General features: G+C 56.0%; 1 protein-coding gene across 1 annotated transcript; it reads right to left on the reverse strand.

Moving 5' to 3' along the window:
* Positions 1-80: 80 nt before the first annotated feature.
* On the reverse strand, positions 81-25,865 carry LOC116487962 (cullin-9-like). Its single transcript, XM_032185219.1, has 42 exons — positions 25,732-25,865; positions 23,629-24,207; positions 22,795-22,949; positions 22,220-22,723; positions 18,717-18,855; positions 17,092-17,282; positions 16,822-17,022; positions 16,617-16,755; positions 16,325-16,514; positions 16,040-16,247; positions 15,766-15,953; positions 15,481-15,689; positions 15,141-15,396; positions 14,923-15,028; positions 14,469-14,696; positions 14,286-14,376; positions 14,034-14,205; positions 13,849-13,954; positions 13,652-13,747; positions 13,387-13,562; positions 13,134-13,267; positions 12,888-13,064; positions 12,616-12,722; positions 12,349-12,531; positions 12,081-12,229; positions 11,779-11,995; positions 11,542-11,706; positions 11,322-11,453; positions 11,108-11,225; positions 10,626-10,828; positions 10,275-10,534; positions 9,833-10,196; positions 9,376-9,516; positions 6,407-6,571; positions 6,153-6,316; positions 5,168-5,261; positions 4,870-4,944; positions 4,339-4,449; positions 2,944-3,061; positions 2,242-2,375; positions 1,953-2,044; positions 81-985 (listed from the first exon to the last, which is right to left on the reverse strand). The coding sequence occupies exons 2-42, from the start codon at positions 24,191-24,193 to the stop codon at positions 781-783; spliced, it is 7,428 nt and encodes a 2,475-aa protein (XP_032041110.1). The 5' UTR covers positions 24,194-24,207; positions 25,732-25,865; the 3' UTR covers positions 81-780.
* Between the last annotated feature and the right edge of the window lie 1,078 nt (positions 25,866-26,943).

Consider the following 26,943-nt stretch of genomic DNA (forward strand, 5'->3'; position numbering starts at 1 on the left):
TCCGCAATAGACCACAAAGAGACTTGTGCTAGGAAAAAAAACTTTCTTTTATAAACAGATTTTTTTTTTCAACCCTTGTTCTTCAGGGTTTTTGTTTTTGTTTTTTTTTTTGCAAAGATAAAGTGTAACCCAAACAAACTCTGTGTGTATATATATACGTGTGTGTGCATGCACGCATACATTTATACACTTAAACACAACCCTGCAAACTTCTGCCGCTCACAGCAGCCCTTCCTGCTTTATGGCAGAGAACTCCAACTGAACTAACAGAAAAAATAATGCACTGAGCTATGTCTGTCACTCTGGAGGGGACCCCATCAGCTGCAGATGGGAAGCTTTGGCTTGATTGTTAACACATTGCTTTTGTGGTATTTCTAGACGCTGGCTGGATTAGACAGCGTCACGCTAGGACACATGACACAGCACTTGGGAAGGGCAGTCCAAAGGACTGAACAGTCTTTTAACAGGTAACAAGCAGTCCTCACTTAGAAAAATCACAGTTCAGCTCCCAACTCAATTAGATGATTGTATCTAGGGCAGAAGTGGAGACGAGAAAGGGAAGGAGATGTCTTTCTGAGAGAGGTGACCACAGTAACACAGCCCGTCTGCCCAGAGCAATGGTTCTGCATATTAAGCACTAAGAAAGCAGCCCCCAAAGGAAATGTCTCTTCATTCTGCCTGAAAGCTCCATACTATCTTTGAGGAAAGACACTAAGACAAACTGGTCAAGACAGCCTGGAGGCAGAGATCCAGGCTGGCAGGCTGGGTGACAGCCCACCTCTAGTCATAGGCATCATCGTCATCAAAGTAGGAGTCACAGTCAAGGTTATCTGACTCATCATCGAACTGAAAGTTGTCTTCATCAAGGTCGTCATCATCATCATCATCATAGTCTTCCTGCCACTGCGGGTCATATTCCTCATCTTCATTCTCTTTTCCATCTTCGTCTGTGTTGGGGGACTCACAGAAGATGGTAGGTCTTGGCCTATTGAAGAGGAGAGCATCAGAGCAGAGCCCTTCCCATTCCCAGGCTGCAAGCCGGAACCATGACCCAGCCCCACACCACTCTCACCCTCCCCATTACCATCACCTCAGCAATCCCTGCCAAAGCCATGCTTTAGAGGCACAGCAGCCACACAGGTACACCTAGGAGGTGATTCAATGGGCTCATCCAGGCACGCAGCACAGGGACTTGCCAGCAAGCCACCTGCAGACTGACCAACAAGCTGTCAGCAGCTCTGGTGTCTCAGCCTCCTTGGAAGAGACTGGAAACTCTGCCCTGAAACTGAATCTCTCTAGGCCCAGTTCTCATTCCTTCCTGCAACCTTCAGCACCCTGTTCAGCTCCTGTGTTGGTCACACTGGGACAGCAGCTGCCAGTTGTGTTCCTTGGTTTAAGCAGCATGTCACACTGGAATGGACTTTGTTTTAAATTCACCACCTTTCAATCACACTTCACACCTGCCAGCTCAGTACTTCAGCACATGGTCACAACAAACCACCCATTTCACCTCTCAATACACTATTTCACAGTTCTGTCACTTCTTCTCCATTGCCTTCCTAAAATAAGTGTCAGGCCCTTCTATCTCTCTCCATGTATGTTTTTCTTGCTGCTCTCATTCAGGCATCTCCTAGATCTTCAGTACACCTCTGAAGAAACAGCAGGTCCCTCTGCAGGAACCCAAGACAGTCCAGGTAGAGAATATCCATAAATGGGTCTGCCAACGATGGAGCTTTCTTGCCCATAGCCTCATGTTAAGTGCAGGTTTCACTGGGCTCCCTACACAGCTACGTTACTTACATTGTTATCTCACACCACAACACAGGATGCAAGAAATTAGTACCTTATTAATTCTTTTGTATTTCAGTGAGCACAGGAGAAAACTCTGGTCACCTGCTTTTCTTCTGCACTCACCGTCTTTCCTTACTACCCAACTAACAACACTCACTCACCCTGTGCAGGCAGGGGCTGAAGAAGGCACGTTGGAGAGTTTCTCCTTATTCTCACTAGGATCTGTCGAAGTCTCAAGCCCAACACGGAAATCCTGCCAGTGTGGAAGAACAGGCAAAGGAAGGAGACAATAAGTGATCTGAAGTGTACTTTGTGCTGCAAATCCCCTCCCTGCAACCATACAAACAGCACCTCAGTCTGTACCCTCAGCTGATGGAGCCCCTTTCTAGGTTTGCCAAAATCAAACTAGACCAGAGCAAGACAAGCTGCCAACAAGCACGTGGACTTCACCTGTGTGGAGTGCCAGAGAATTGCAAAGAGACGCTCCTTGATCCGGTGCACCAACTCCAAACCAGTATTGAAATGCTCTGCTTTCAGGAGCTGAAGAGAGGAACTCAGGTCCTGGTACTGCAGCAGGGATTCCTCTGCAATTCAAGACCAACAATATTGCACTGCTTCCCATGCTCTTAAGCAGAAACCAAGTCCCTGAGCTCTGATTACCAAGCCAGTCACAGCTACTCAGGTCCCTGTCCTGGTTTCAGCTAGGAGAGAGTCAATCTTCCTCCTAGTAGCTGGTATGGTGCCATGTTTTGGATTTAGGATAAGAATAATGTTGATACCACGCTGATGTTTTAATTGTTGCAGAGCCCTGCTTACACTAAGCCAAGGACTTTTCAGCTTCTCACACTGTCCTGCCAGCAGGCTGGGGGTGCAGCAGGAGCTGGGAGGGGACAGACCCAGGCCAGCTGACCCAAAGTGGCCAAAGGGGTATTCCGTACCATCTGACATCATGCTGAGCAATTAATATTGCAGCTGAATTGCTCCAGTGGACTTCCCAGAAATGACATTGAGAAGATCAAAATAGGCTGGGGGATGTGAGAGATACCTGGTGGGTGCTGGGGTGTACGCTATTGCCCTACTACAGAGCTGCCATCCTTTGAACCAAACGTCAGAGGCTGCTAGTATTTACTTTGAAGAGACTGCTGGACTTACCCAGAAGGATCTGCAGAGCATTTGTGTGCAGCTCTAGGCTCTCAGTCTGCTGTTCAACAATATCTACACTCTCAGTCTCCTGGTTGTAATAGCTGTACACACAGGAGTAGGCCAGCACCTGGAACAGTACAGAACATGCTGTTAAGCATCCCCCTTCAGCTTCAGAGTGGGCAAGTAAAGAAGAAGAGAGCAGCACCAAACCCTTCCAGACTTTGGTGTATCAGTGGCTAAGAGAAGTCTGGCACATTTCTAGTCTGAGGTGACAGCCCAGTGAACCGTTATGTCAAGGGAAAGCAGTGCCAGAACACCGCTCGCAGAATTGGAAAAGAATGCGCAATTATTTTGTACTGAAGTCTGACATAACTGATTGTTCCCAGTTCGCAAACCATCACAAGAACACAGATTGCAGATGTATAACAAATGTAACTGAGCAGCAGGCAGGGTGTCAAAACAACCAGCACATGGAACCCACACATTGCCGGGCAGAGAACCGAGAGAAATGAACCTAAGGGAAAGCAGACGTGGTGCTTTGTAGCACCAAGAGCCCTGGACAAAGTAATTTCAATGACTGACAAACTCCTGTTACAGATGAACGATTCCCAAAGCCATCTAGGTACCCAGGAACAAGACCACTGTTTCCATTTACATAAATAAGGCCAGAAAAGGCAGCAGCAGCAAGCAACAGTGATGTCTACCCTGGTAAACACAGGGATTGCCACACTAAGAAGGCAAAACAGGGTCAGAAACCCTTGTTCCACGTGCCTCTTAAAATCAGGACTGCCTGCACAAACAAGGTATGTATTGTAAAGGCAACTCCCACCCCCTCCTTATGTTTTGGTGGAAAGAAAACATTGCAGGCCTATCCTACAGCAGGTTTACTGCACACATCCAGCAGCTGTACTGTAAATCCTTCATAACGTGGCCAGCAGGGCATGCAGTAAGTAACTCAGTGCTCCCAAAGCACCTATGGCTCATGAAGTGAAGTTAAGAAATTAAAATCATGAGCACCAAGAGCAACTTCCTGACTGTAGTACAGCTTCAGGAGAGCTTTCCAAAGGTAAGTGCCACCACTGGGGCATTTCAAACTGGAACGGACCAAAACAACTGTAAGAAAACACTTGTGCTGATTCCATGGTGTAAATTTGACCAGTGCTCCAATGCTTATGATCCAACTGTGAGGATCACAGCAGAGGGAGCCTAGCTGAGAGTGAGAATGCAGAAAGGCAAACACAAACTCCTCCCCTGTTCTGGTGCTACTGCTCCCCTCAAGGTTTTTCTGTCTCCCCCTTGTTGGAGTACAGCAAGCTCTTCCTAGTGGCATCTTATCACTTTAAGAAAGGCATAACTCACCAACTGAATTAAGCGTAAATTAATAAACCTGTTATCCAGTTTTACCTTCCGTGCCTGTTCCAGCACTTTGCAGGCATGAAGAACAAAGGTCAAAGTCCTAATTTTAGGCATCTCACTGATGGAAGAAACCCTGTTTCTTAGACTCGTGGCAAATTCCTGCAACAACCAGAAGATGGGAAAAAACAAATCAGTTTCAAGTTCCACAAAATCAAAAAGCCATCGCCTTCCACACAGATAACTACTGTGACATAGCTTCAATTTTTTACTGTAACTTAGCTCTAGGCAGATCTCAGCCTGAAGTTTTCTTTGCCATTGCTTCCAACTACTGCATCAGTCTGAGCAAGGGAACTCCAGAAGCTAGGTGTTCAGTCTCCACAACAGACTTGGCAGAGGAAAGCAGGCTGAGAACTGCCCCTTATGCCACATTAATGGTGACACGACCAGGCAGCCCTGCCTGGATCTGAAACCTGTTTCCCAGCTTCAGATGAAATGCATTGAGACGTAACAAACTGTCCTGCTCATCAGGGCTAGGGCAACAGTGTCAGTATCTGGAAGAAAAAAAAAAGGAGGCCTTACCCTCGCACGATGATGAAAGGTGCACCTCTCATTGTAATCCTGAAAACGCTTCTCCTGCCAGGCTGCTTTACTCACCTGAAAGGAAAGACAGAAGCAACCTGTAACAGCTTGTCTTGGGTGCCAGAATCACCTGGAAATGGCTACCACACACAGAGACTTTGACAATACTATCAAGATCACCGGCAAGTGCACAAAGTAAAGGCCACAGCAAAGGGCACAAGCAGAGATCTTATCCCTCTGAGCGGCCAGGTGCATCTGAACACAAGCATGAACCACTAGGATATAGCAAACCACTCACCATAGCAGAGCAGTTGTAATAATCCTTATGAGTTGGCCTCCAGGGCTTGAGGCAACGCCAGCAGAAGCCATGATTACACTTGGCACATGTCATACTGCATGGTAGGAGAAGAGCGATGAAAATCATTCAGTCCTAACAGCTGCCTGCAAACTGTTCCTCCCAGGGCTTCCCTACACCACAGGGCTGGAGCGTGTATCCTAGTCCTGCCCATTCTCTCAGTCCTCTGAACTTCCCTGCATGTAATTTTTAAAGCCCTGCTGGAAGACAGCGATGCTTAAGAGTCATCATGTTTCCAAAAATGAACCAGGAAAACCAGCAGCACGATCTTACGGTACCACTCTACCAAGAACTGGAAGAGTGAACTAAGCACTCCACAATTCAGGGCTAGATCCATGTGAAACCTCACCTCTTCCTTCAGTAATGAAGCACTCCACAGTGCAGAAAGGTGCTGTACGGCCGTAGGGCCACAAGCAACACACAGGAACAAATCACAGCTGGGCACCAAGGGCTGTGCCAGTGCAAGAAAAGAGCAAATGGCAACCTCAGAGCCCTGGCTTTGAAGCTGGAGGATGTAAAAAGTTGCCACAGATCCAAGCCAACTCAAAACAGGCAGTTGAAATAAACTGCTTAGAGTTGCAGAAGTAGGTGAGCATCAATAATAATAATAATAATAAATGGTGCTGAGATATCCATTCCCCTGGCTGTATCTCTGTATGTCTATAGGGGATTCTGAGAGCAGACAAGTGGTGGCTCAAAAGGTACTGCAAAATTAGTTTTGTTTCCATTGTACAGCTACCAAGGGATTTAACTCTGAATGTTAGGAAGTACTTTGCTTCTCCTAGAAATTAAACACAATATTCGTTCCTCTAAAACTATAAAACAGACCTGCTATGATGCTTGTTCTTCAGCCAAAAGAAAGCTCAGTGGAGCTAACTGTGTCTCTGCCCCTTCCTGTCCCACGTACCCCACAAGAACGGATACTCACTGCAGACAGCCCTCGTTTTTCTCTATCTGAGCCTGGCAGCTTGGGCAATGCTTTGAAATGAGTTTAGCCAGGTGCTTGCTTTGTGCTTCGCTTGTCATTCCCTCGTAGTACCCATCGTCATCCACCCACTGAGACATGTGGCTGCAGCTAGCAGGATAATGGGCCTGAAAGAGAGGGGCAGTCAACCACACAGAAGCAGAACAGTGTGTGCCAACACCAAGGCAGTACTGCCTGTGACTCAGCTCAGCCCTCACCTCTGGGAAGTTGCAGTTGAAGCAGGATATCCAGGAGCACTTGGAACAGGCTGCCTCGTAACCGAGCCCATCTTTAAGGAGGATCTGATCGCAGCCCTGAGGGTTGGTGCACCACGTCAGGTTGGAGCAACATTCAACGTAGCCTCTGAGGAGGGCTTTTTCATACTGGAATGAGAAGACAAGAGAGGAGATTTAAGGCAGAGAATCTGTTTGGTTAGGCCTTTCGACTGGGGTCTGGTACCTCTGGGCTCTACATCCAACGCAACTGCTCATGACAAAACAGCACTGAGTTAGTTTGCTCTTCCATTTCCTTTGTGTCTTTTCCCCAACCCTCATCTCATATCTGAAGGCTGTTTCATAGAATCGCAGAACACCTGAGACTGGAAAGCACTGCTGGAGATAACAACTAATCTCTGTGGCCTTTTGTGCACGTGGTCTCATCATCCAGGTCATCAGTGAAGACATTAAACAATATTGGCCTCAGTATCAGCCTCTGGCTTACACCACTAGTGATTGGTTTCCAGCTGAGCTTTCTGTCTCTGATAATAACCCCTTGAGCTCAGCAGTTTAGCCAGTTATTAATCAATCTCACCATCCATCTATCCAGCTTATGCTTCATTAGTTCTTCTATGAGGATGTTGTGGATGACAATGTAGAAAGCCTCACCTGTTGCTCTCCCCTCATCCACCAAGCCTGTCGTGTCACCACAGAAGGCTATCAGGAGTTTTTTCTTTTTTTTTTTCTAAATTCCTCAGTAGAGTTTTGCTTAGTTACAGAATGTGCAAAGAGGAAGGAGACTTGCTTTGTTGAAGGCCTTTAGACAGACGTTGCTACAGAGGACAAGGCAAACTGGTCAGCAATAGGAGATCGCTCAGATGGGGACCCAGGAATGCAGCTATACTGCACAAGGTAACTGTGTTCTGCACTCAGCTACTCTTGTGAAAGGACTGTACAAATGTGTGCAAAGCTGGAAGAAATTCAAAGGCAACTTTGTAGTTTTCACAGCCCTCCTATGGAGATTTCTGCATAGGTGGGAGAACTGCCCTAAAGCCACCGTGCACAGAAAGGACAATATAGGTCGTAACAAACACCACAGAGAAAACGTGCAAGCCCTGAGCACTGAAGAGCACTTGCTCTTATTCATGTTTCTTCCATTTATTCTCTCTTGTCCGTTCCCTCTCTCAGTCAACCTAAATTACAGTGTCCTCTGACTGGCAGCAAGGATGTCAGCCTGTGTCAGTACGATGCGTGGTGGAGGCAGTCTCAACAAGGCCACATTACTCTTCTGAAAGAATCAATATCAGTGTCTGTTGTCATCCTGTTGACAGAAGATAGGATCGTTTCTGCCCAGAAAACAGCATCCAGAGAGACAAATGAGTCTTTTGCTTTGGCAGACAGGAACAAATCACAGCTTTTACAGATGTAGAATTTCACACCTGACCTGCAGCTTTGTTCTGCCCTATTTTCTTGGTGAGATGAAAGAGAGAGAGGTGCAACTGCTGCAGCAGGTCTAAGGTTCCTGTTAGAACCTTAAGAGTTGCTCTCAGGCAGCCTAAAAGGAGGGGGAACAAGTGTCCAACAAAGGTCTGGAAGAAAACTAAGCAGGTACAATCAAGAAGTTACCAAGTACCACTGTGACACCAACCAAGAGATCATAGAGAAACCTTTGCACATGGTGAAGCTCATCCAGGTGTGAGCCTAAGGCATGATTCCCAGCAAGGAATCCCTGGGACCAGAACAGGAGATGGCATCTGAAAAGCAGATTCTCAAGGAACTTGAGGGAAACAAGTTTGAGAGAAAACCTCTCTCAGAAACATAACTGTCTGGGTTTATGTTTTGTGAACAGCATGAAAAGCTGAAACTTGAACACTCTTGTATTAGCAAGAGTGCAGGCAGCAGGCAAGGGAAGGGATTTCTGACAGCTAATGGCTTTGATGACACAACTAGATGCAGGAGCATTTGGGCTTCCAAGTACAAGACAGACATTAGCAGACTAGAGAAAATGTAGTCCATACAATGGACTTGAGGTAGGCCATCAGGACAGTCAGAGGCTAGAGCACAGAACATACGAGGGGAAGCTGAGAGAGCTGGGTTTCCTCAGCCTGGAGAGAAGGCAGCAGAGGGCCCATTTATCACTGCCTAGAGCCACCTAAATAGAAGATGCAGAGAAGACTGAGCCCGGAGCAATATGTTTTAACTTCAGTGTCAGATCTTCACACGAGAAGCTGGCTATTTTGAGCACAGGGTTGGACCAGATTATTGCAACCTGAATTATTCTATGACTTTGTACATGTGATTCTGTGTTGAGGCACTCAAGCTCCAGTCATCCCACTTCTTGAGCAGAAAAGGAGACAGATAACATTTCAGTGAGAGCATCAGATCAACTTGTTAAAATTGGCTGCAATTTACGTTGAACTGCAAATTTTTTTTGATAAAATAGTCATAGCAACAAGGTATTAAAGCCTGCTCTGAGACAAGTGGGACCACAGGATTTGCAAAGCCAGTAAGAATTAAGTGCCCGTATACATAAACTAATTCCCTGAGCACTTCTTACAGAAAAGAAGATATAAAGGACACGTTGAAGGAAATGTTTTTCTGTAGCCTTGCCTGTTTTTGTTGCCAGCTTGCAGACTTGAAGGACAATAAAAAGAGAGCAGTCTTTATGCCTGCTGTTCTTTTCTCCTATGTAACTGTTCACACAGGATGCTCATACCAGTCACGCAACAGCCACAGCCCCACCACTAGGTGCGAAGGGGATTCAGCTCTAAGTGATAACTAAAAATTGGAAGAACGGGCAAAAAAAATAACACCTGCCTCAGAACAAGCAGCTCCTGCTGCCTCCGCCGACTGATGACTGTGTAAACCAGTCATAACTATGGGAAGGGGAAAAGCAGCAGCAAGATTAGCTGCTAGTGCTGACCAAAAGGGGACAAGGCTTAGACACCCGGTAGCCACCTTTTTTACTTCACCTTGGCTATAATCTCCTTGGAGGAAACAATGGAATAGATGAACGCTGTGGTGGGCTGTGCACGGCACTCGGAAATGGGACAGGTGCAGCTGAGGACCATGTTCTGTTCAATGCGAGTCGTGAGATACTCGTTCCAGCAGGGCTGTGCAAGCAGAAGAGAAGAGATGAGAGTTAAATGAGCTATACCAGTTGGGTCACACGAAGAAATCCCAGCCTCAGGAGCCCACCCCACCCAGCAGAGGGGGCACAGAACCATCTCTAAGTATGCAAAAGCACAAGACTGGAAACAGACTAATCAAGCGCCGAACTATCACAGCAAGCAAAGATATTAAGATAACAGAATGTATGAGCTCTGTGAAAATCACCTGATAACAGCTTCAGAGAAAGCACAGCTGCTTCAACTAGGCAGCAGCAATCCCCTGCCAAGTTACAGGAGCCAAAGACCCCAGGACCTTCACCTTGCAGCAGTAATGCATGCAGCAGAGGGACGGTGGCTTCTCAGTGGGACACAACTGGTTCACACAGACTGGGCAGTGGGTTCCCGGGCTTGGAGGGCGCTGGGCATCTTCCACTTCAAGCCCCGAGGCGATGAGCAGTGACCGACGGTCCTCCACGTAACAGTGGATGAGAAAATCCACATTCCACCTGCAGTGCATGAGGAGGTGCCGAGCAACATCCTCTGGGATGCTCAGAGTATCGTGGACCCGCTGTACGGTCTGATTCATGAGCAGCTTTGCCTCCTCCAGACTAAGCGTGTGCCCCATTGGCACCTGCAGCATTGCCAGGAGAAACTCCTCCGCTCTGTCTGTGCCAGAATTCGACCTGACATGGAGAAACGTGTCACATTTGCACAGGGTGGGGATGCACAACCCTCCGACCCCCGGTGACACGCAACCGTACCGATACGGGCAGTCCTGGCTGTCCTCATCCGGAGATGTGGCTGGTAGCTGCCTCTGGAAAACCATCTGGGCCTGGCCCCCGGGGGGTGTTGTGGGCTCATCAGGGACGTACTCCAGGACGTGGGGCCTCTCCTCCTGGCGCCGCAGGTAGCCCTGGTTCAGCAGGTGCAGCACGCAGGACAGCACGTCCACGCTGTGGCAGCAGAAGCTCGGGAACTGCAGCCCCGGCCCCAGCTCACCCTTCTGGCAGGCAGCGAGCACCTACAGCAGCGAGGGAGCCGCCAGCTGCAGGGCAGCGCCCGGCACGGCCCCCGGGCAGCCCCTCGCCGCCCCCCGCCCGCAGCCTCCCTACCCTGAACACCAGGTTGTCGATGTGCAGCCGCCTCTCCGCCTTGAGGATGCGGCTGAGGAGGCAGCAGAGGACGTTCCTCTTCCTCTCCAGGGCGCCGCTCTCAGCCCTCTCTGCCCGCAGGTACCTCTGCCGGGGCAGCAGCCTCAGCTGGCGGCCGGAGGCTTGGGCCAGGGCCGCCCGGTTCAGCCGCAGGGCACCTGGAGCTAGCACCCGGCCCACGGTCAGCCGGGCCCCGAGCTGCTCCCTGCAGGAGCCCCAGGGACCGCTGCCGTCACCCCGAGCCCGGCCCCACGCAGACCCCACACCCTGCCACCCGCGTGCCCACGAGGCCCCAGCCCCACACACGCACCCACCCCAAAGCCCAGCCCCAACCTCGCCCCGGGACTCAGCCCCAGCAGCCAGGCTCCCCCCGAGCCCCTCCGCATCCCCCCGAGCCCCTCCACCCCCCCAGCACCCCCGAGGGTGCCCGGCCCCGTGCTCACCCCCCGGCGCGCAGCTCCGCAGCAGGACGCCCTCGCCCTCGGTCAGCGGTGCCAGCGCCTGCTGCAGCAGCTCCGCAGGGAGCCCCGTGGCCTGCAGCAGGGACTCCACGGCCACCTCCTGCGGGAGGGCAGCGGCCGGGCGAGGACCTCAGCGCCCGGAGACCCCCGGCAGGGGGGCACGGCCCCGCTTGGCCCCGCTCAACCCGGCTCCTACCTCGGCGCCGTTGAAGCGCAGCAGGACGAACATCTGCAGCGTGGACACGTGCAGGACGCAGTCTCCGAAGCGCAGCTCGGCACGGCCCAGCCACGTCCACTGCAGCCCCCGCGGCCTCGCGCCCGCCCAGCTCTGGCCTGCCGGGGGACACCAGTGCCAGCGCCAGGGCCAACAGTGCTGCCGGGCAGCCCCCAGCCCCAGCAGCCCCGGTGCCGGGCACCCCGTGGCACTCACTCTGCCCGCAGAAGGCAGCGAAGGCGCCCAGCGGGGAGCTCAGCGCGGCCGGGAAGAACCTCCCGGGCTCGGCCATGCGGCACAGCGGGGACACGGGCCAGCAGCGCGGGGACAGGGCCAGCACCGTCACCTCCGGAGCCTCGCCCGGCGCCTGGGTGCAAGGACACGGGGGCAGCTCAGGGCCCCGCGGGGAGCACGTTGGCCCCCAGCCGGCCCCGCTCACCTCGTGCTCGGGGCTCTCCGCGCCCGGCTCCAGCAGCCGCTTGTCCCGCTCCTGCAGCTGGAAGAGGCGGAACTGCCGCTGCAGCTCCTCCGACTCGGCCAGGTCGCTCAGCATCTGCTGGGGGAAGCGGCGGGGGAAGCACAGCCCCAGCTGCTCCAGGACGGCCCCTTCCAGCCACGAGGGGCCCTGCGCCAGGAGCCGGTCCCCCAGGTACAGCCTGCCACAGCCACCGCCGCGTCAGGGCCACCACCACCGCCACCCAGCCCGGCCTCGTCCCCAGCGCGTGGCCACGGCCACCTCACCGGTAGAAGTGCTCGAAGGTGTGGGCGAACTCCAGGCCGCTGAAGACGACGAAGGGCTCCAGCAGCTGCTGCAGCAGCCCCGTGCTGCCCGCGGCCCCGCCGAGCTCCTGGATCTTCCCGTCCAGGTAGCGGGCGAACCGCTCGCTCGCCTGCGGGGGGACGGGGACGGGTGTGCAGGGGGTGCCCCACGGCCCCGGGGTGGCCAGGACGTGGCCATCCTGGAGCTCGCCCGAGGCCCCGGAGCTGGAGCTGCGACACCCGGACTCACGTGCAGGGCGGTGAGGAAGGGGAGCTGCAGCAGCGCCCCCGCGAAGCCCTGGCCCAGGGCGCCCAGGAAGGCAGCCTGCTGCCCGAAGAGCTCCTCCGTGGCGCCGCGCAGGCGCCGGTACAGCCCGCAGTACCGCTCCGCCACGTCTGGCGCCTGCCCCGCCGCCTGCAGGAACCGCTGCGCCTGGGGGCACGGCACCGCCGGGCTCAGCACCCAGCCCTGGCCCGCTGCCCCCCGCCCCAGCCCCAGCCCCAGCCCCATCCCTACCTGCTGCTGCACCACGCCGCGCCAGCACTGCGCCATGCCCCGCAGCCCGCTCGGCGTCTGCGCCACCGCCCTGGGCAGCGCCTCCTTGTTGCTGCCCTCCTGCCCGCCTGCCGGGGCACAGCCGGGGCTCAGCTCCCCACACACGGTGCCGGCAGCACGGCCACGGGGAGGCTCGGCCGCGAGCCCTCCTGTGCCCCAGGGCCCTCTGTACAGCCCCCCGTGGGTGCACCCCGGGGCTCGTGGCCCCCTCCCGAGGGCAGCCCCTCGCTCACCCGCCGCCCTCGCCTCCTCCGGCTCGGCGCCGCCGGGGTCCACGTGCACCAGGAGCTGGGTCAGGAGCCGCACGCAGGAGCCGAAGGCGTCGCCGCGGGCCGGGGGGCGCTGGGCCGGCTCCCCGCTCCCCAGGTACTCGCTCAGCAGCCAGGCCAGGGGGCTGACGCCGCTGGGGTCTGCGGGGCCGCGGGGCTCAGGGCGGGCACCCGGGGACGGGGCAGCGCGGGGAGGGGCGCGAGCGGTACCTGGGCTGGTGATGCTCTGCACCAGGGGGCTCACCAGGGCCTCCCAGCACGTCCTGCCCAAGGCCCGGGCCGCCTCGTCGTCAGGAAGGAAGCGCTCGGCGAAGTCCTGCTCGTGCCGCAGCGCCCGGTTCAGCCTGCAGCAGGAGAGGGGACAGGGGGGCAGGACAGAGGAGAGGGGAACAGGAGAGGGTTCGGCACCCCGGCAGGACGCCCCCGGCCGCCCCAGGGCACCCCCGCTCCCTTGGCCCCTCACCTGCCGAAGAGCTGCAGCAGCCGCCCCCGGTCCCGGCGGATCTCCTGGCCCCAGGCGTGCGCCCGAGCGGCGCAGCAGAGGGAGGTCCGCCGGCACAGCTGCTCCTTGAAGACGGGCCAGAAGCTGGGCTTGGGCCCCAGCACCTCGATGCCGCGCACGCGCGTGTCGATGCCGCCCTGCGGGAGGGAGAGAGGGAGAGAGAGGGAGAGAGCTCGGCCCCCAGCCCCTCGCCGCCAGCCCTGTGCCACTGGCCCCGGCCCCCCACCTGCTGGCAGCGCTTCACCCGGATCTGGATGAGCGGCCAGAAGCGCGGCGCGTTCCGCAGCAGCACCACCCGGCTGGCCGAGGGCGGCACGGTCACCTGCGGGCACACGGCGAGCCCTCAGCCAGCGGCACGGGGAGCGCCCGCGGCCCCGGCCAGACCCCGGTGCCAGCCCCCGGTGCCAGCCCCGGTGGACTCACGGCGCTGAGCTCCGTCCTGATGGCCGCGGGGCTGTCCCCCCCCAGCACCACCACGCGGGCCGGCATGTAGCTCGAGTCCTCGCTGGCCACCAGCATGCTCAGCTCCCTGCGTGGGGTCCGTGAGGCAGGGCTCGGGCAGAGCCCCAAATCCCTGCCCCCGGGACCCCCGGGACCCCCGGCCCTACCTGACCACCACCCCGCACTGCATGTGCAGGGTGATGAAGTGGGAGCCGGTGCTGCCGTTGGACTCCCAGTAGGTCTTGGGGTTCCCGTCCGTCAGCTTGCCGGCGCGGTGCGGGTTGGAGGAGACCTGCAGCTTCTCCCAGCACTTGTCCTCCCTCGCCTCCACGCTGGAGCCTGCGGGGAGGGCGCGCGGAGCCTCCAGCTGCCAGCCAGGCACAGCGGGCGCCGGGGCCCCGCTCCCTCCCCACGCTCACCTCGGCACAGCTTGCGCAGGAAGACGTCGAAGAAGGGGATGCTGATGGGCCGCTGGCTGCGGCGGTGCTCCTCGATCTGCCCCAGCGCCAGCTGCGGGACGGGGACGGGGACGGGGACGGGACGGGGACGGGCGGTTACTGGGGGCAGGGCTCCCGGGGGGCTCCCCGGCTGCCCGGGCCCACCTGGATGCAGCCGGCCAAGATGCTGCCCGTCAGCGTCCTGTGCAGGCTGGCGAACTTCTCGCAGCCGCTCAGCAGCTGCAGCAGGGCTGGCGCCGTGGGCACGGCCGAGCTGTGCTTCTCCAGGGCTTTGTCCAGGGCCTCGTAGGTGCCCGCGCGGCACATGGCCACGGCGCAGTCCTTGCTGGCGGCGGCCAGGCGGTGCAGGAAGCCGACGACCTCCTGCACCGCCTGCGGAGGAGGCAGCCCTGAGCCGCCAGCCCGGCACCAGGAGCCCCCCAGCGCCGTGCCGCAGGGCCCCAGCCCCTCTCCCAAGGGACCCAGCTGCTGCTGGGCACGCAGCCACCGCCACGCGGCCGCTCCCGGGGCGTGCCACGAGGCCGGGCGGCTGCGGGCAGGGGCCCCGAGGCACCCCCGGCACAGCCAGCACAGCCGCCCCTCTCCAGGACCCCCTCACCTCGCGGTCGCTGCTGTGGGCGCTCAGCAAGGACAAGCAGGGCTCCACGCACTCGTGCCAGGGCAGCGCGTCCTCCTGGAAGCCGTCCAGGAACTTGTTCAGGATCCTGAGCGAGGGACAGGGCCCCTCAGGACGCGGCACACAAAGCCAGCCCCGCTGCCCTGCTCCTGCTCCTCCTCCCGCAGGGGCCACGTCCTGCAGATCCCCTCACAGCCCACCTGAGGACCCGCAGCCCGATGCTCTTCTCGGCCCCCCGCAGCTCCAGGCTGCGCAGCAGCGCTCGGAAGCAGCGGCGCTCCTGCGGCCGCGGGGACGCCCGGCCGGAGGGCTCGGGGTCGGGGCCGGGGCCGAGGCCGGGGCCTCCGCCGCAGAGCTGCCGCTCCAGGGCCACCACCACGTCCTCGGGCAGCGCGCTGTCCCCCGGGCCGCCCGCGGGCGTCTGCGCGCCCCTGGCCTCCAGCAGGGCCTCGGCGCCTGCGGGACAGGGAGCGGGGACGTGGCGGGCCCGGCCCGGGCACCGTGGGGCCGCGGCGCGGGGAGGGGGCGCGGGGTCACTACCTGGGGTCTCGGGGCCCAGGGGCAGCCGGTGCTCCGCCAGGCGGTTGATGACGCCGAGGGCCAGCAGCGCGGTGGGGCCCTGCCCGTCCCGCCAGCAGCTCTGCAGCACCGCGGGCAGCTCGCCGCTCACCAGCTGCTCCGCCAGGCCCCGGTGCCCGTCCACCAGCATCCTCAGCACCAGCAAGCCGTTCCGCACGCCCGAGGCGCCCCTGCGGGGACACGGCGATGTGGCGTTGCCCCCGGCCCCATGGCACCCACCCCGGCCCCTCACCCTGCTTCCCGTACCCGGGGACGCCCCGCATGGCGCGCACGGCGGCGGGGATGGCGCTCAGCAGGCCCGGCGAGCCCTCGCCGCCGGCGGAGCCGATGCTGGCGAAGACCTCCCGCAGCAGCTGCGCGTCGCCGTGGCTCAGGGCCGAGGGCGTCCCCGCGGCGCCTCCGGGCTCGCCGGCTCCCACCAGCGCCTTCAGGGCCTGCGGGGCCCGGGGCGGCTCAGGGGCTGCGGGCGCCTCCGCCGGCCCGGCCCCGCCGCCCGCGGCGCCCCGCGGCCGCTCCTCACCGCCAGGCCCGCCTGCTGCACCAGGGCGGAGGCGGCGTGCTGCCGCATGCAGCCCAGCACGGCCCACACGCCGCCCTCCGTGGCGAAGGGCACGCGCCAGGCGCGCCTCTCCAGCAGCAGGGCCACCAGCCGCAGCGCCAGCGCCGCCGGGCGCTTCTCGGCCGCCTGGGCGCTCAGCAGCTCCACCGCCGCCCTCACCAGCTTCTCCCTGCGCGCAGAGGCCGCTCAGGAGGGGCTCGGCGCCCTGCCCTGCCCTGCCCTGCCCGTGCCGGGCTCCCCTCGCACCTGGTGCCCTCGCCGCCCGGCTGCTGCTGCTCCGGCTCCGGCTCCGGCTCCTGCTGCAGGACCCTCACCATGTGCTGCAGCCCGGCCACGCGCAGCTCCGCCTCGCAGCCGCCGCTCCGGATCGCCTCCATCACCCGCGCCACCTCGGCCAGCGAGCCCCTGCCGCGAGCCCCCTCGCAGCTGCCCCACGCTGCCGGGGGAGGCCGGGCCGTCAGGGCGGCAGCAGCGCCCAGGGCCCCTGCAGCCCCGCGCGGGTTCCAGCGCCCCGTGCCCGTGCCCCCTGGGGCGTCACCTCCGCTCTCCGCTGCCTCCGGGAAGCGCAGCCCTTCCCTCTCCAGCAGCTCTCCGAACAGCTGGGAATCCGACTTGAGCTCCGTGCAGACGCCGTCCTCGTCCTCGTCCCTCGCTGCCTCGTCCCTCGCTGCCTCGTCCTTTGCTTCCTTGTCCCTCGCTGCCTCGTCCCTCGCAGCACCAGGCCCAGCGCTCCCGCAGCCGGCACCCTCCGAGGGCACCTCGGGGCTGCCCCCGCCGTCCCGCTCGGCCCCCCTGCCCGGCCAGTACTTGCCGTAGACGCGGGAGCCGCGCAGGTGGCTGCGGGCGCTGCCCCGGCTCCGCTCCTCCAAGACCCGCAGCACCTCCTGGGCCAGCCCCGCGGGCACCGGCAGCTGGATCAGGGCCTCCTCGTCCAGCCCCGGCAGCTGCACAGACGGGGCCGCGTCAGCCCCCGCACGGGTCCCCGCTGCCCACCCTCGCCCCTCGGCCCCCACCTGCGCTGCCCGCTGCGGCTGGAGCAGGCGGGCGATCTCCTCCTGCTCCTGCGCTTCCAGCTGCCTCACGAAGAAGAGCAGCTCCCACCACTCGGCGCGGCTCAGCGTCCCCGCGGCCTGGCTCGGCTGCTCCCCCAGGTAGGGCGGGGAGTACAGCCCCCCCAGGGGCTTGGGGCAGAACGGCTGCGCCCCTGCAGGGCAGCAGAGCCAGGGGAGGCGGCGTCAGCTCCGCCAGCTGCCCCGCTGCTGCGCGCCCCTCGCTGCCACACACAGCTCCCGTGCAGGTCCCCGCTGCCCCCAGCCTTTCAAGAGGTTGGAAGTGAATTCTGCCTGCAGCTTCTCTCTTTTCCCAATGCCCCTTGGTGGCAAACAGGGCAAGTACTCATAGGCAAAAGCAAAAAGAGACCACGTATCCATCAAGCTCCTTTCAGCTAATGCAACCAAAACAAAGTCAGGGACATCAAATTCGTTATTAGGCCAGACTTTCACTGCACGGTTTAGAAAAGCTGGATCAACACTTGCTGCTATCTGCCAAGCAACAGCTTGCAAGTGCAAGCTAGGAGACATTCAGTGCTGCAGGGCCCAACAGAAGAGGCTCAAACTCACTCCAAAAGGCTAAGAACAACTACAAACGGGGCTGATTACCAACAGTCAGCCAACAGAAGCTAATTTATCTGAGTGTCAAGACCCACAGCTGAAAGCTTTTTCAATTCCACTTCTGTTGGGATATGATGACTGCGAAGATTTTTACACAGAAGTGACATAGAGCTCATACTTCTATCAAAGTCAGAGCAATTGCGGAAAAAAAGGCAAACTAACCAAGTTCATTTTAATTTGGCCAGTTTGAACTGACATGCAGTTAAGTCTTTAGTTTCGAGAGCCAGAAGCCTATAAAGAAGCCGTCTTTTCAACTGGCTGTGAGAACATTTTGAAAGTGGATAATTAGCTTCTGATCTCATGCATATTTCATTTCTTGCGGAGGTTAAATCCAAACCACTTGCCTGCCCAAAGGATGTCCTACAAGATCAAGGGCTTGATGAATGAGTTACTTCATCAAGTTCCCCAGCCAGAGTCACGTCAGATGCTGAGCAAAGAAGGGGTACCTGAAGTCTAGATTTTTCCCTTTTATCTTCACCCACTGCAAGGGCAAAAATCAAAGGATGCCACTTCTAGGAGATTTTGCAGATATCTTATGAAAACAGTGTTTCCAAACCTTTTCCAAAGCTGAGTGGCATGAAGTTAAGCAAATTGTTGGCATGTTAATGCTTTTAAATAAGTGAATCTGTGGGTTCCTAAGGCAGCTTCACCTTGGAGATTCTACATTCTCATTTTGGCAGTTTGTTTAGCTAATCATAACATACATTTTTTGACAGTCACAGTTTAAACCCTGCTTTATGCTCTATGTTGTATCATGACAGAAGTCTAGGATTCAAAAATACTTCATGTACTCACGAGGCATGTGACTACTTAAGCAGCTCTGCACAGTCATACAAACTAAATGATGACAATGCCTGCTAAATCCAGCCTGCTAAAGAAAAATACGCCTAGCCTTATAAAGTTCACCACTGAAAAATACGCCACGGCAGAAGCAAAGAGATGATGCAGTCACACACGCAGCACCTCACCTTTGTCTAGATTGAAGCTCTCTATCAGGCTGTATTCTTTCTCCTGCCCAGCAGGGTCATCCCACTGGTCTCCGAAGCCAATAATCTCCAACATGTGCCAGTGCATCCAGTAGGTCCGACCTGTTGACTGCCACAAAACCTGTGGGTGAAAGAGATCTTGGTGATGAGACTCGCCCACTCATTCAATCCCCGTGCTACGTTTGTTCTCCCGTTTCCCAAATGCATGGAAATAGCAAGCACCGTTGAAACAGAACACCACCTAATTCATATTAGGCTTTACCACACGAATTTTTAAGCCTACCATCTTTCTTAACTTGTTCCCCTGATTACACCTGGTTCTTTATTTAAAAAAAAATAAAAAGCTATCAGCTCTGACTACAACCACTTGTCTACAGACCTCATCTAGCACAGCAGCAGTACGCTAGGACAGAAGGGCATCTGGTTAAGCGTTCCCATCCAAAAGTACCCAGCAGCTGAACCCAACCTTTTTCCTGGTAAAGGAAAAAGTTCACCACCACTACCTAGAGGCAGGTGAGCCACACTTAAAGGGTCTTGTGGCACAAACCACTTGGTGCACATGAACGTAAAGAAAACTGTTTTTCCTGCTCTGACTTTATCTTCTATCAGTTATCCTTTTATCACCCTCGTCACTCACCAGCCTTCTCAGAAGGGTTTTGGGGTCATGATGAGCAGGTCTCAAAGAGGACAGTTGTTTCCTGTGCTTTGTTCAACTGCCTCTCAAAATCCCTCCTGGCTTCCTGTTTTACATTCATCTTAGTGAGCAGAAGGAGGACCCAGCAACAGCAAGTACAACATATCGATAACTTAAATCGATGATAGAAAAACATAGAGGCTGCCCGATTCACTGAGCTCTTTCAGAGTTACACCTTTGCTACCAGGACCCCACTGTGCTGGAAAGTCAGAGTTAAGATGCTGAGAAACTTCAAGAAAGCACCAGATGGAAAGAAATTGAGTTAAACCAATTGAGAGGAGATACAAGACACAACGCTTGACAGACTGGCCCCAATTGATAACACATACAAGTTTGCATTTTGCACAGAAAAGACTGACAGCAAACAACCAGGAGAGTGTTTTGTTTGAATTTTATGTAAACACAAGAGCAAGTAAAGCAAACTGACAGTGAGCAGAGGGGCACAAATTTGGAAGTTGCCACAACTGAGAGAGAAGAAAAAATTCACTTTGGAGGACAGATGAAAGACATGCCAAATAATCTGCCAGAAGACACAGCTGGGAAGCAGGAAGGATTTAGGTTGTTCAGTGATGTTTTCAAGTGATCAATGAACACTGAAGCCAGTGCCTACGATTTGAGAAGGAAAAATGGTGAAAAAAAAAATCACTGGGACAGCTCCACTATTTTGACTTCAGCAGTACATAAAACTTTAAAGCACATTTTAGTGGGAAGAACAACAAAAGGTGTTCAAGATAAACAACAAATTTGAAGTAACAGATAAACCTGCTTCAAGCTTCATTTCTTACGAGAATGGATTATGGAGGGGAAAGAATGGGACTGGAAGGCAGTGCAAAGAATACTGTCAAGCCATATTTGCCCAGCACACGCTGTCCTAACAGTTACACTCCCCCCATACAAGCACGTGCTTGTCATAACCTGCACCACGCAAGCAGGTAAGGCTGGAAACACTTTTTTTTTTTTTTTGCACTTGTACATTTCCAAGCATTTTAAGCCACTTGTTTAAATTGCAGCTGCAAGAAGTTCTCCAAAGCTAGGTGGCAGCTGATGAGCCTGGACCAATGAGAGTAAGTTACAGTTACCGAAAGGTGACTGGAAAAGTTAATTCTAATCAGCTCTCAGTGATTAAACAGATGAATATCGGTAGGAGCAAGCAGTCTGCACCTGGCTGAGGGGCAAAAAAATATTGCACTATTTCCCTCTGCACAAGAAAGCAAAGAGAGGCAATACAAGGAAATAAGCCAGTGCACAGGGGGGTTTGTTGGCTAATTTTTATTTAGCTGTAAATGACAACAATCGCTTTACACAAAATATAACAGGCCATGGACTTGAGTCCAAGAAGGCCAGAGAATCTTGTATTTAATAAAAGGAGATGGCCTTCACATATGCAGAAGGTAACCTCAAATTCTCTACCTTCTCTCTGTAAAGGTCTGTAATAAACTTTAGTTACTGCAAGAGAGACTTGGAAAGAGCATTAGGAAGTTGTTTGTTTCTACAGATACCAGAATGAGGCTTTTAAATTGATTTATGAGCATCAGCAACACACAACTTTGTGCCCAGCGTGGCAATCAATTCCATCTCTAGCTGCAGCGTTTGGGAAGCTTGTGAGAAACTGAGCTGTGTTTTTGCAGTGGAGAACTAATTTTCTGTACTCAAAGGTAGCTGTGTAGTCATAACAAGGAGAAATGCTAAGTAGATAAGTGGACAGTAGAAGGCCTCACTGTTCCAAAATAAGGTGGAAGCTGGAGAAAAACAGGATGAGCAGTGTGGGAACAGTAAAAAAAAAAAAAAAAAAAAAAAAAAATCACAGGTTCTCAAAACATAAGAAAGGGGAAAAAAAGGGAAAAGGGAGAAATTAAGGGGTTGAAAAAAAAAGAAAGATTGTACATATGTGACATATGTGATACAGAGGAGCATCGAGTAGCTTGTGAACCCGTAGTACTCAGGCAATGAGCAAACAGGGGAGGTGATAGGTGATCAGGGGTCGGGTAATAGGGAATAAAAGGTGATGGTTTGTTTACTATAATGCACTCCTAACTGGCAGGACTCCTGCCATTGCAATCGCGAATAAAATAGCTTCACAGAAGATCCTGTCTGAAGAAAATTATTGGCGATTTCTCTCACAAGCTCAAAGACATGTCCAAAGTGCAAGAACAGCTGACATCCCGCAGAAATAACCACACTGGCGTGGCGCACAGAGCCCCTCAGCTCCTCGCCCCATAGTCACAACAAAATCCCAGCCCTTGCTGAACATGCCCAGCCTTCGGGACTGAGAAGTCACAAGAAAAAGGCCTAAGCTGGAGCAAACACCTTCCTGCGCCCACAAAAAGGCTGGAGCAGCATTCAAATGCCACCCCAAGCATTTGAGAGGGCCAAGCCCTCTCCTCCTCATCATACATTGAGGCCTTTTCCCTGACCTCTGGCAGACTGCAAACACGCAGCGCTAAGGGCTCTCTTGTTGCCACAAGTCCCTACCTAAGGTCTCCTCATCCAAAGGGCATTTCTAAGGGGAAACTGACCCCGACACATGCCCACAGATCAAAAGAAAGAGCTAAGCAGGGTGCGCCCAACCCCTTGGGACCAACAGTGTCACATCCCAAGTAAGACTGCTCACACACCAGCACCTCTTGCTGTGCCAGCTAGCCTGTTCCCAAACTGCCCCCAAGATCAAATCAGGACAGCTGTAGCCAAAGCCCCAAATTATGATATAACACGAACACGTCATTAGGAAGCCACCCGTCACCCGTCAGTCCCCTCTGCCACCCCAGCCCGACTGCTTCCACCAGCGACCTACCTGCGCTGTGTGCATCCTGTCGGTGCTGTGCAGGAACTCGCCTTCATCCCCAGCTCGAACCTCACCGCAGTCCTCCAGCAGGCGCACCCGCATGCCGGGCACCAGGTTCGCCTGCACGTACTCCACGTAGCTGCTGCGGTCGGCAAAGTCTGACAGGGTCAGGAAGGCAGCACCCTGCTTTTTCTGGGCACCGCGGTTCGGAGACAGCACAGGCGCTGGGGCAGCAAAGCAGGCCGGGGTTTTGGGCTGGAAGATGGAGCGGGCGGTGGGAGGCTTTGTCTCCTGCCGGGCCGGTGGCTCTGGCTCGTGGCTGTGCTCCCAGCCCATGGCACGCAGCAGCTCCACGATGAGGCTGGCCATCGCCATGCTGAACTCAAACTCCTGCTTCACGCGGCTGCTCTCTGGCTGCTCCCCTCCCTGCTCCTCGCCGCTGCCGAGCTCCTCCAGGAGGGAGGTGACGCGCAGGTAGCGCTTCACCAGGGCGAACAGCTGCTTCCCGGGGATCTGCAACGGGCAGGGCCCTCAGGGGCTGCCTGGCTCGGCGCCTCCACCCCCAAACCGGGCTCCCCCCCTACCTGGGGAAGGTGGATGCCCTCAAAGGACATGCAGTGCTCTTCTGCTGATGTTGTCTCAGCAAACAGCTCCAGCAAGGTGTAGCGGCTGTCAAAGTCCATGTGCTGCTCGACGCCGTCCTGCTGGCTCAGGGACAGCAGAATGTAAGACCGGCTTCCTGCAACAACAGAAACCCTTCAGGCACCCCTCACACTGCCCTTCCTGCACCGGATTTTGGCAGGCAAGCCATAGCTTTGCTCGCTGGCATAACCTAGAACCCTACTCTCTCCTTTGACCTGGGCTGGCAATGATTTGCTCCGCCGAATAACCTTGCATTCCTGCACCCCAAGAGTGGTGGGATTCCCCCAAAATGGTGACCCCAAACAACAGACTCCAGAACAGGGTTCCAAATAAGAAAAAGTCAACTTTTACCATGAGCCGGTTCCCCATCAACCCCATGCAAGCATGAACTCAGGCACTAGCGTAGTCCCAACGCTGGGAAAAAAAAGCAAGAAAACCTTGAAGAAAATAGTGAGGCCCGTAGCTTGTGTAGTCTTTCTACAGCTTGTGTAGTCTTTTAGCTGCAAGAAAGAGACAGGTAGCCTTGAGCTAGCAGAAGCAAGGAAGGTAAAGGATAAAAGGCAAAAAACAAGAAGGATGCTCTGCCAAGCCCCTTGGCACAAGTTCTCCTAACAGTTAATCTGCATCGCAGCCGGGGAACCTGTCAGGAAAAATGGAGCTCCCAGCTCCCAGAGCATCCTAAACGCAACCAAGCAGCAGCTTGGGAAGCTGCAGGCTGACCTCCCTATCCATCCAGCAAGCCCCACGGCACCCTGCTTCCCTCCCAGCCCCCCGACCTGCGTCGTGCGAAGCCAGGGCCCTCAGCATCTTGCCGGCGCTGCGGCAGATCCGCTTGTCCTTGTGGCACAGCATCCTCGCCAGCAGCTCGAGGGCTCCCGTCTCCCTGAAGGCACCCGCCAGCGAGCCGATGCCGGCGTAGGCGCTCAGCACGTGGACGGTGTCCAGCACGGAGGCGGCCCCGGCGCCGCCCAGCTGCCGGCCGGCTCGCCGCACCAGGCTCCCGACGTCGGCCTCCATCTCCCGCAGCGAGGCTTCGTCCGGGCCGGCCGCCCTCTCCTCCTCCTCCTCCTCCTCCTCCTCCTCCTCGGCCCGCGGCCCCGCCGGCTTCCCCTCGCCCAGCAGCGCCGGGCAGCTGGCGCACGCCTCCTCCGCGGACATCCACAGCGACACGCTCCCGGCGTCAGGCCCCGCCGAGGACTCCGAGCGCACCAGGCTCCAGCGCACCAGGTACTGCGGCTGCCCGTCCTGGCCTCGCCGCTGCCGCAGCAGCTCCCGCGGGCAGGCCTGCAGCTCGGGGCCCAGCGGCACCACCAGGCCGCCACCGCGCATCTCGTTCACCATGGCGGGGGACAAGGCTGCGGAGACACAGGGGAAGGAGGAGCAGAGCGTCACCCCGGAGCTACCTGCGAGGGAAGGAGCGGGCAGGCACCTCAGCTCCTCACCAGCCTTGCTGCGATCCCTTGTTGTGATCCTGCACCCAGGATACAGCTGGGCAGGGAACCCAGAATCCCACATCCCTACTCTAAGAAAATTGCCTGTTTCCTAGACTGGCATTACTGGGGCACACCGAAAGAGGCTCTCCTCACAAAACCCCAGAGGAAAAAGAGGCCCGTTCAGCTAGAACTAGAGCACAGCTGGGATCTTTTTTGTAATAAAAGGACCAAGTTATTCTCCTCTGCTTTGTGACAGTGCTTAGATGCTGCACCATGAGCCAAAAAATGTTTTCTCTAGCTGTGTTTGTACAGTGTACAAAGGCTTTCCCTACCCCCAAGAGATTCACACAGAGTAAAACAGTTCTCTATGCAGCATTATTTTCTTTGATAACTTCACCCAGTCTCCACGTGTCAGCATATAGCGTAAAAAAATAAAAAATAAAATTAAAACAACTCTTTAGAGCAGAGCTATCAGAAAGGGTCCAGAAGGATTCACAGCTAGGCGGGGAAGAATTTGGATTTAGGGCACCTGAAGAAGTGGCTGTAACGTGCAGGACGGATGAGGCAGACTGGAACCTATCATAGAAGCATTAAGGTTGGAAAAGCCCTAAAAGATCATCTGGCCCAGCCACCCCCCTACCACCAGTGTCACCCACAAACCCATGTCCCCAAGCACCACATCCAGCCTTTCCCTGAACACCCCCGGGGACGGTGACCCCACCACCCCCCTGGGCAACCCGTCCCAGTGCCTGACTGCTCTTTGACAGCCCACAGCTGAGCTCTCAGAGTGCTGAGACACATAAATTTCTCCCGTAAATTTCAGAGATGGGTCAAACACGCACGCCAGCTGCAACGCCAGCACCTGGCAAGCTGCTTCGGGAGCACAGCCTGGCAAAACCTGTGCGCAGCCATCCCATCCCATCCTGTCCCGTTCCCATATCCCATCCTGTCCCATTCTCATATCCCATCCTGTCTCATTCCCATATCCTATCCCATCCCATCCCATTCCATTTCCATATCCCATTCCATTCCCATATCCCATCCTGTTCCATTCCCATATCCCATCCTGTCCTATTCCCATATCCCATTCCATCCCATCCTATTCCCATATCCCATCCCATCCCCATATCCCATCCCATTCCCATCCCATCCTATTCCCATATCTTATCCCATCCTGTCCCATTCCCATATCCCATCCCATTCCCATATCCCATCCCATTCCCATATCCCATCCCATCCTGTCCCACTCCCATATCCCATCCCATTCCCCTATCCCACCCCACACCACCGCATCCCTAAGCCAGAACACCTCCCCACACCCTACCCACGCCGTGCACCCCAGCCCGGCTCCCCTCACCCCATCCCACTTCGGAAAACCCAGGATTTCTCCCAAACCACCCCAAAACCCCCCAGCAACGCCCGCTCAACCGCCGGGCCCCCGCTCACCTCCGCCCGCCCCCAGCACGGGGGACGAGGTTCCCCCAGCCCCGTTTGACCCCGTTTGGGGCCAAACACCACCCTCCCGGGGCTCGGCCCTACAGCTGGGCGAGGGGCAGGGCTCCGGGGCCACCAAACGCCGCCCGCCCCTTTCCGCGTCCCGCAGCGGGGCCGGGCCGGGGGAAGGCGCCTGCGCTGCGCCGCCGAGGCGGGGCGGTGGCACGGGGAGCCAGCGGCCCCCGGTGGCCAACGGGGCTCGGTGGGGCTCGGCCCGGGGACTGCCCCCTGCAGCACTCGGTGGCCCTACACCGGGCCTGGAGTTCCCCAGGTCACTCCTTGGAATAGGAGCGACAGTGTTCAGGCGCTTCCAGTCACCACAAATGACCAAATTGGTGCCCGTGGACTTCCATAACTTTCAGTTAAAAACATTCAGTTTTTCATTATTTCCAGTTTTATTCAGTATTCCCTGACCCTATCCTCTTCCACCAAAAGCACATCCTCTTTGTTCCACCTTTCCTCCTGGTCTCTGGGACCCAGGATTCCCAAAGGCCTGGATGCAGTAGGAACAGGGTTTCCATCTAGCTCCCCTGTTAACATGTCTTAATTACAAATAGCCATTAAAATTAAAAGCTAAAATGGATGAGTTTGCTTTCTTACTTGATCCTGGATGTTATATATGGAGTGGTAATTCGTGTCGAGAAAACGGTTGATATTAATAAAGAAGGCAGAGATTTGGGAATGTGGCCATGGGGGTCTGAAGCCCCGTGGTTGAAATAACATTAGACTCTTAATGATGAGGCCATCAGGAATGTAAACGAGTTTAGAGGGAACAAAGAAGGGTGATTCAGGAGACTCCATGCAGTCTCCGGTCTCTTGTTCTCCAGCCATTAAGGCATGGAAGTTTCTGGGTGTTTGCTGTTGTTATATGCAAAGTTGTTTGACCAATGAAAAGTTGTTTGGAAAAGAACTGCTGTGGAGAGAAGGGTATAAGAGGGGAAACTGCCCTCAAGATACAAAAGGCAACACGATGTGATGAAGTTATGTCCTCAATAAAGAAGCAGGAAAAAGGAGTGAAGAGGAACAGGCTGGCAGAATGGAGACCAGGACGGGAACAGGCACTTTGATTGCCTCATGAAGATAGGTTCGGCCAGACTCAGCAAACCGCTCAGAGAAGCTCGTACAGAAAGTCTCTGGAAATGGGTGCACTGGAGCTGGAGAGAA

This window comes from Aythya fuligula, chromosome 3, assembly GCF_009819795.1.
Source record: "Aythya fuligula isolate bAytFul2 chromosome 3, bAytFul2.pri, whole genome shotgun sequence".
In the NCBI taxonomy this organism is placed as follows: Eukaryota; Metazoa; Chordata; class Aves; order Anseriformes; family Anatidae; genus Aythya; species Aythya fuligula.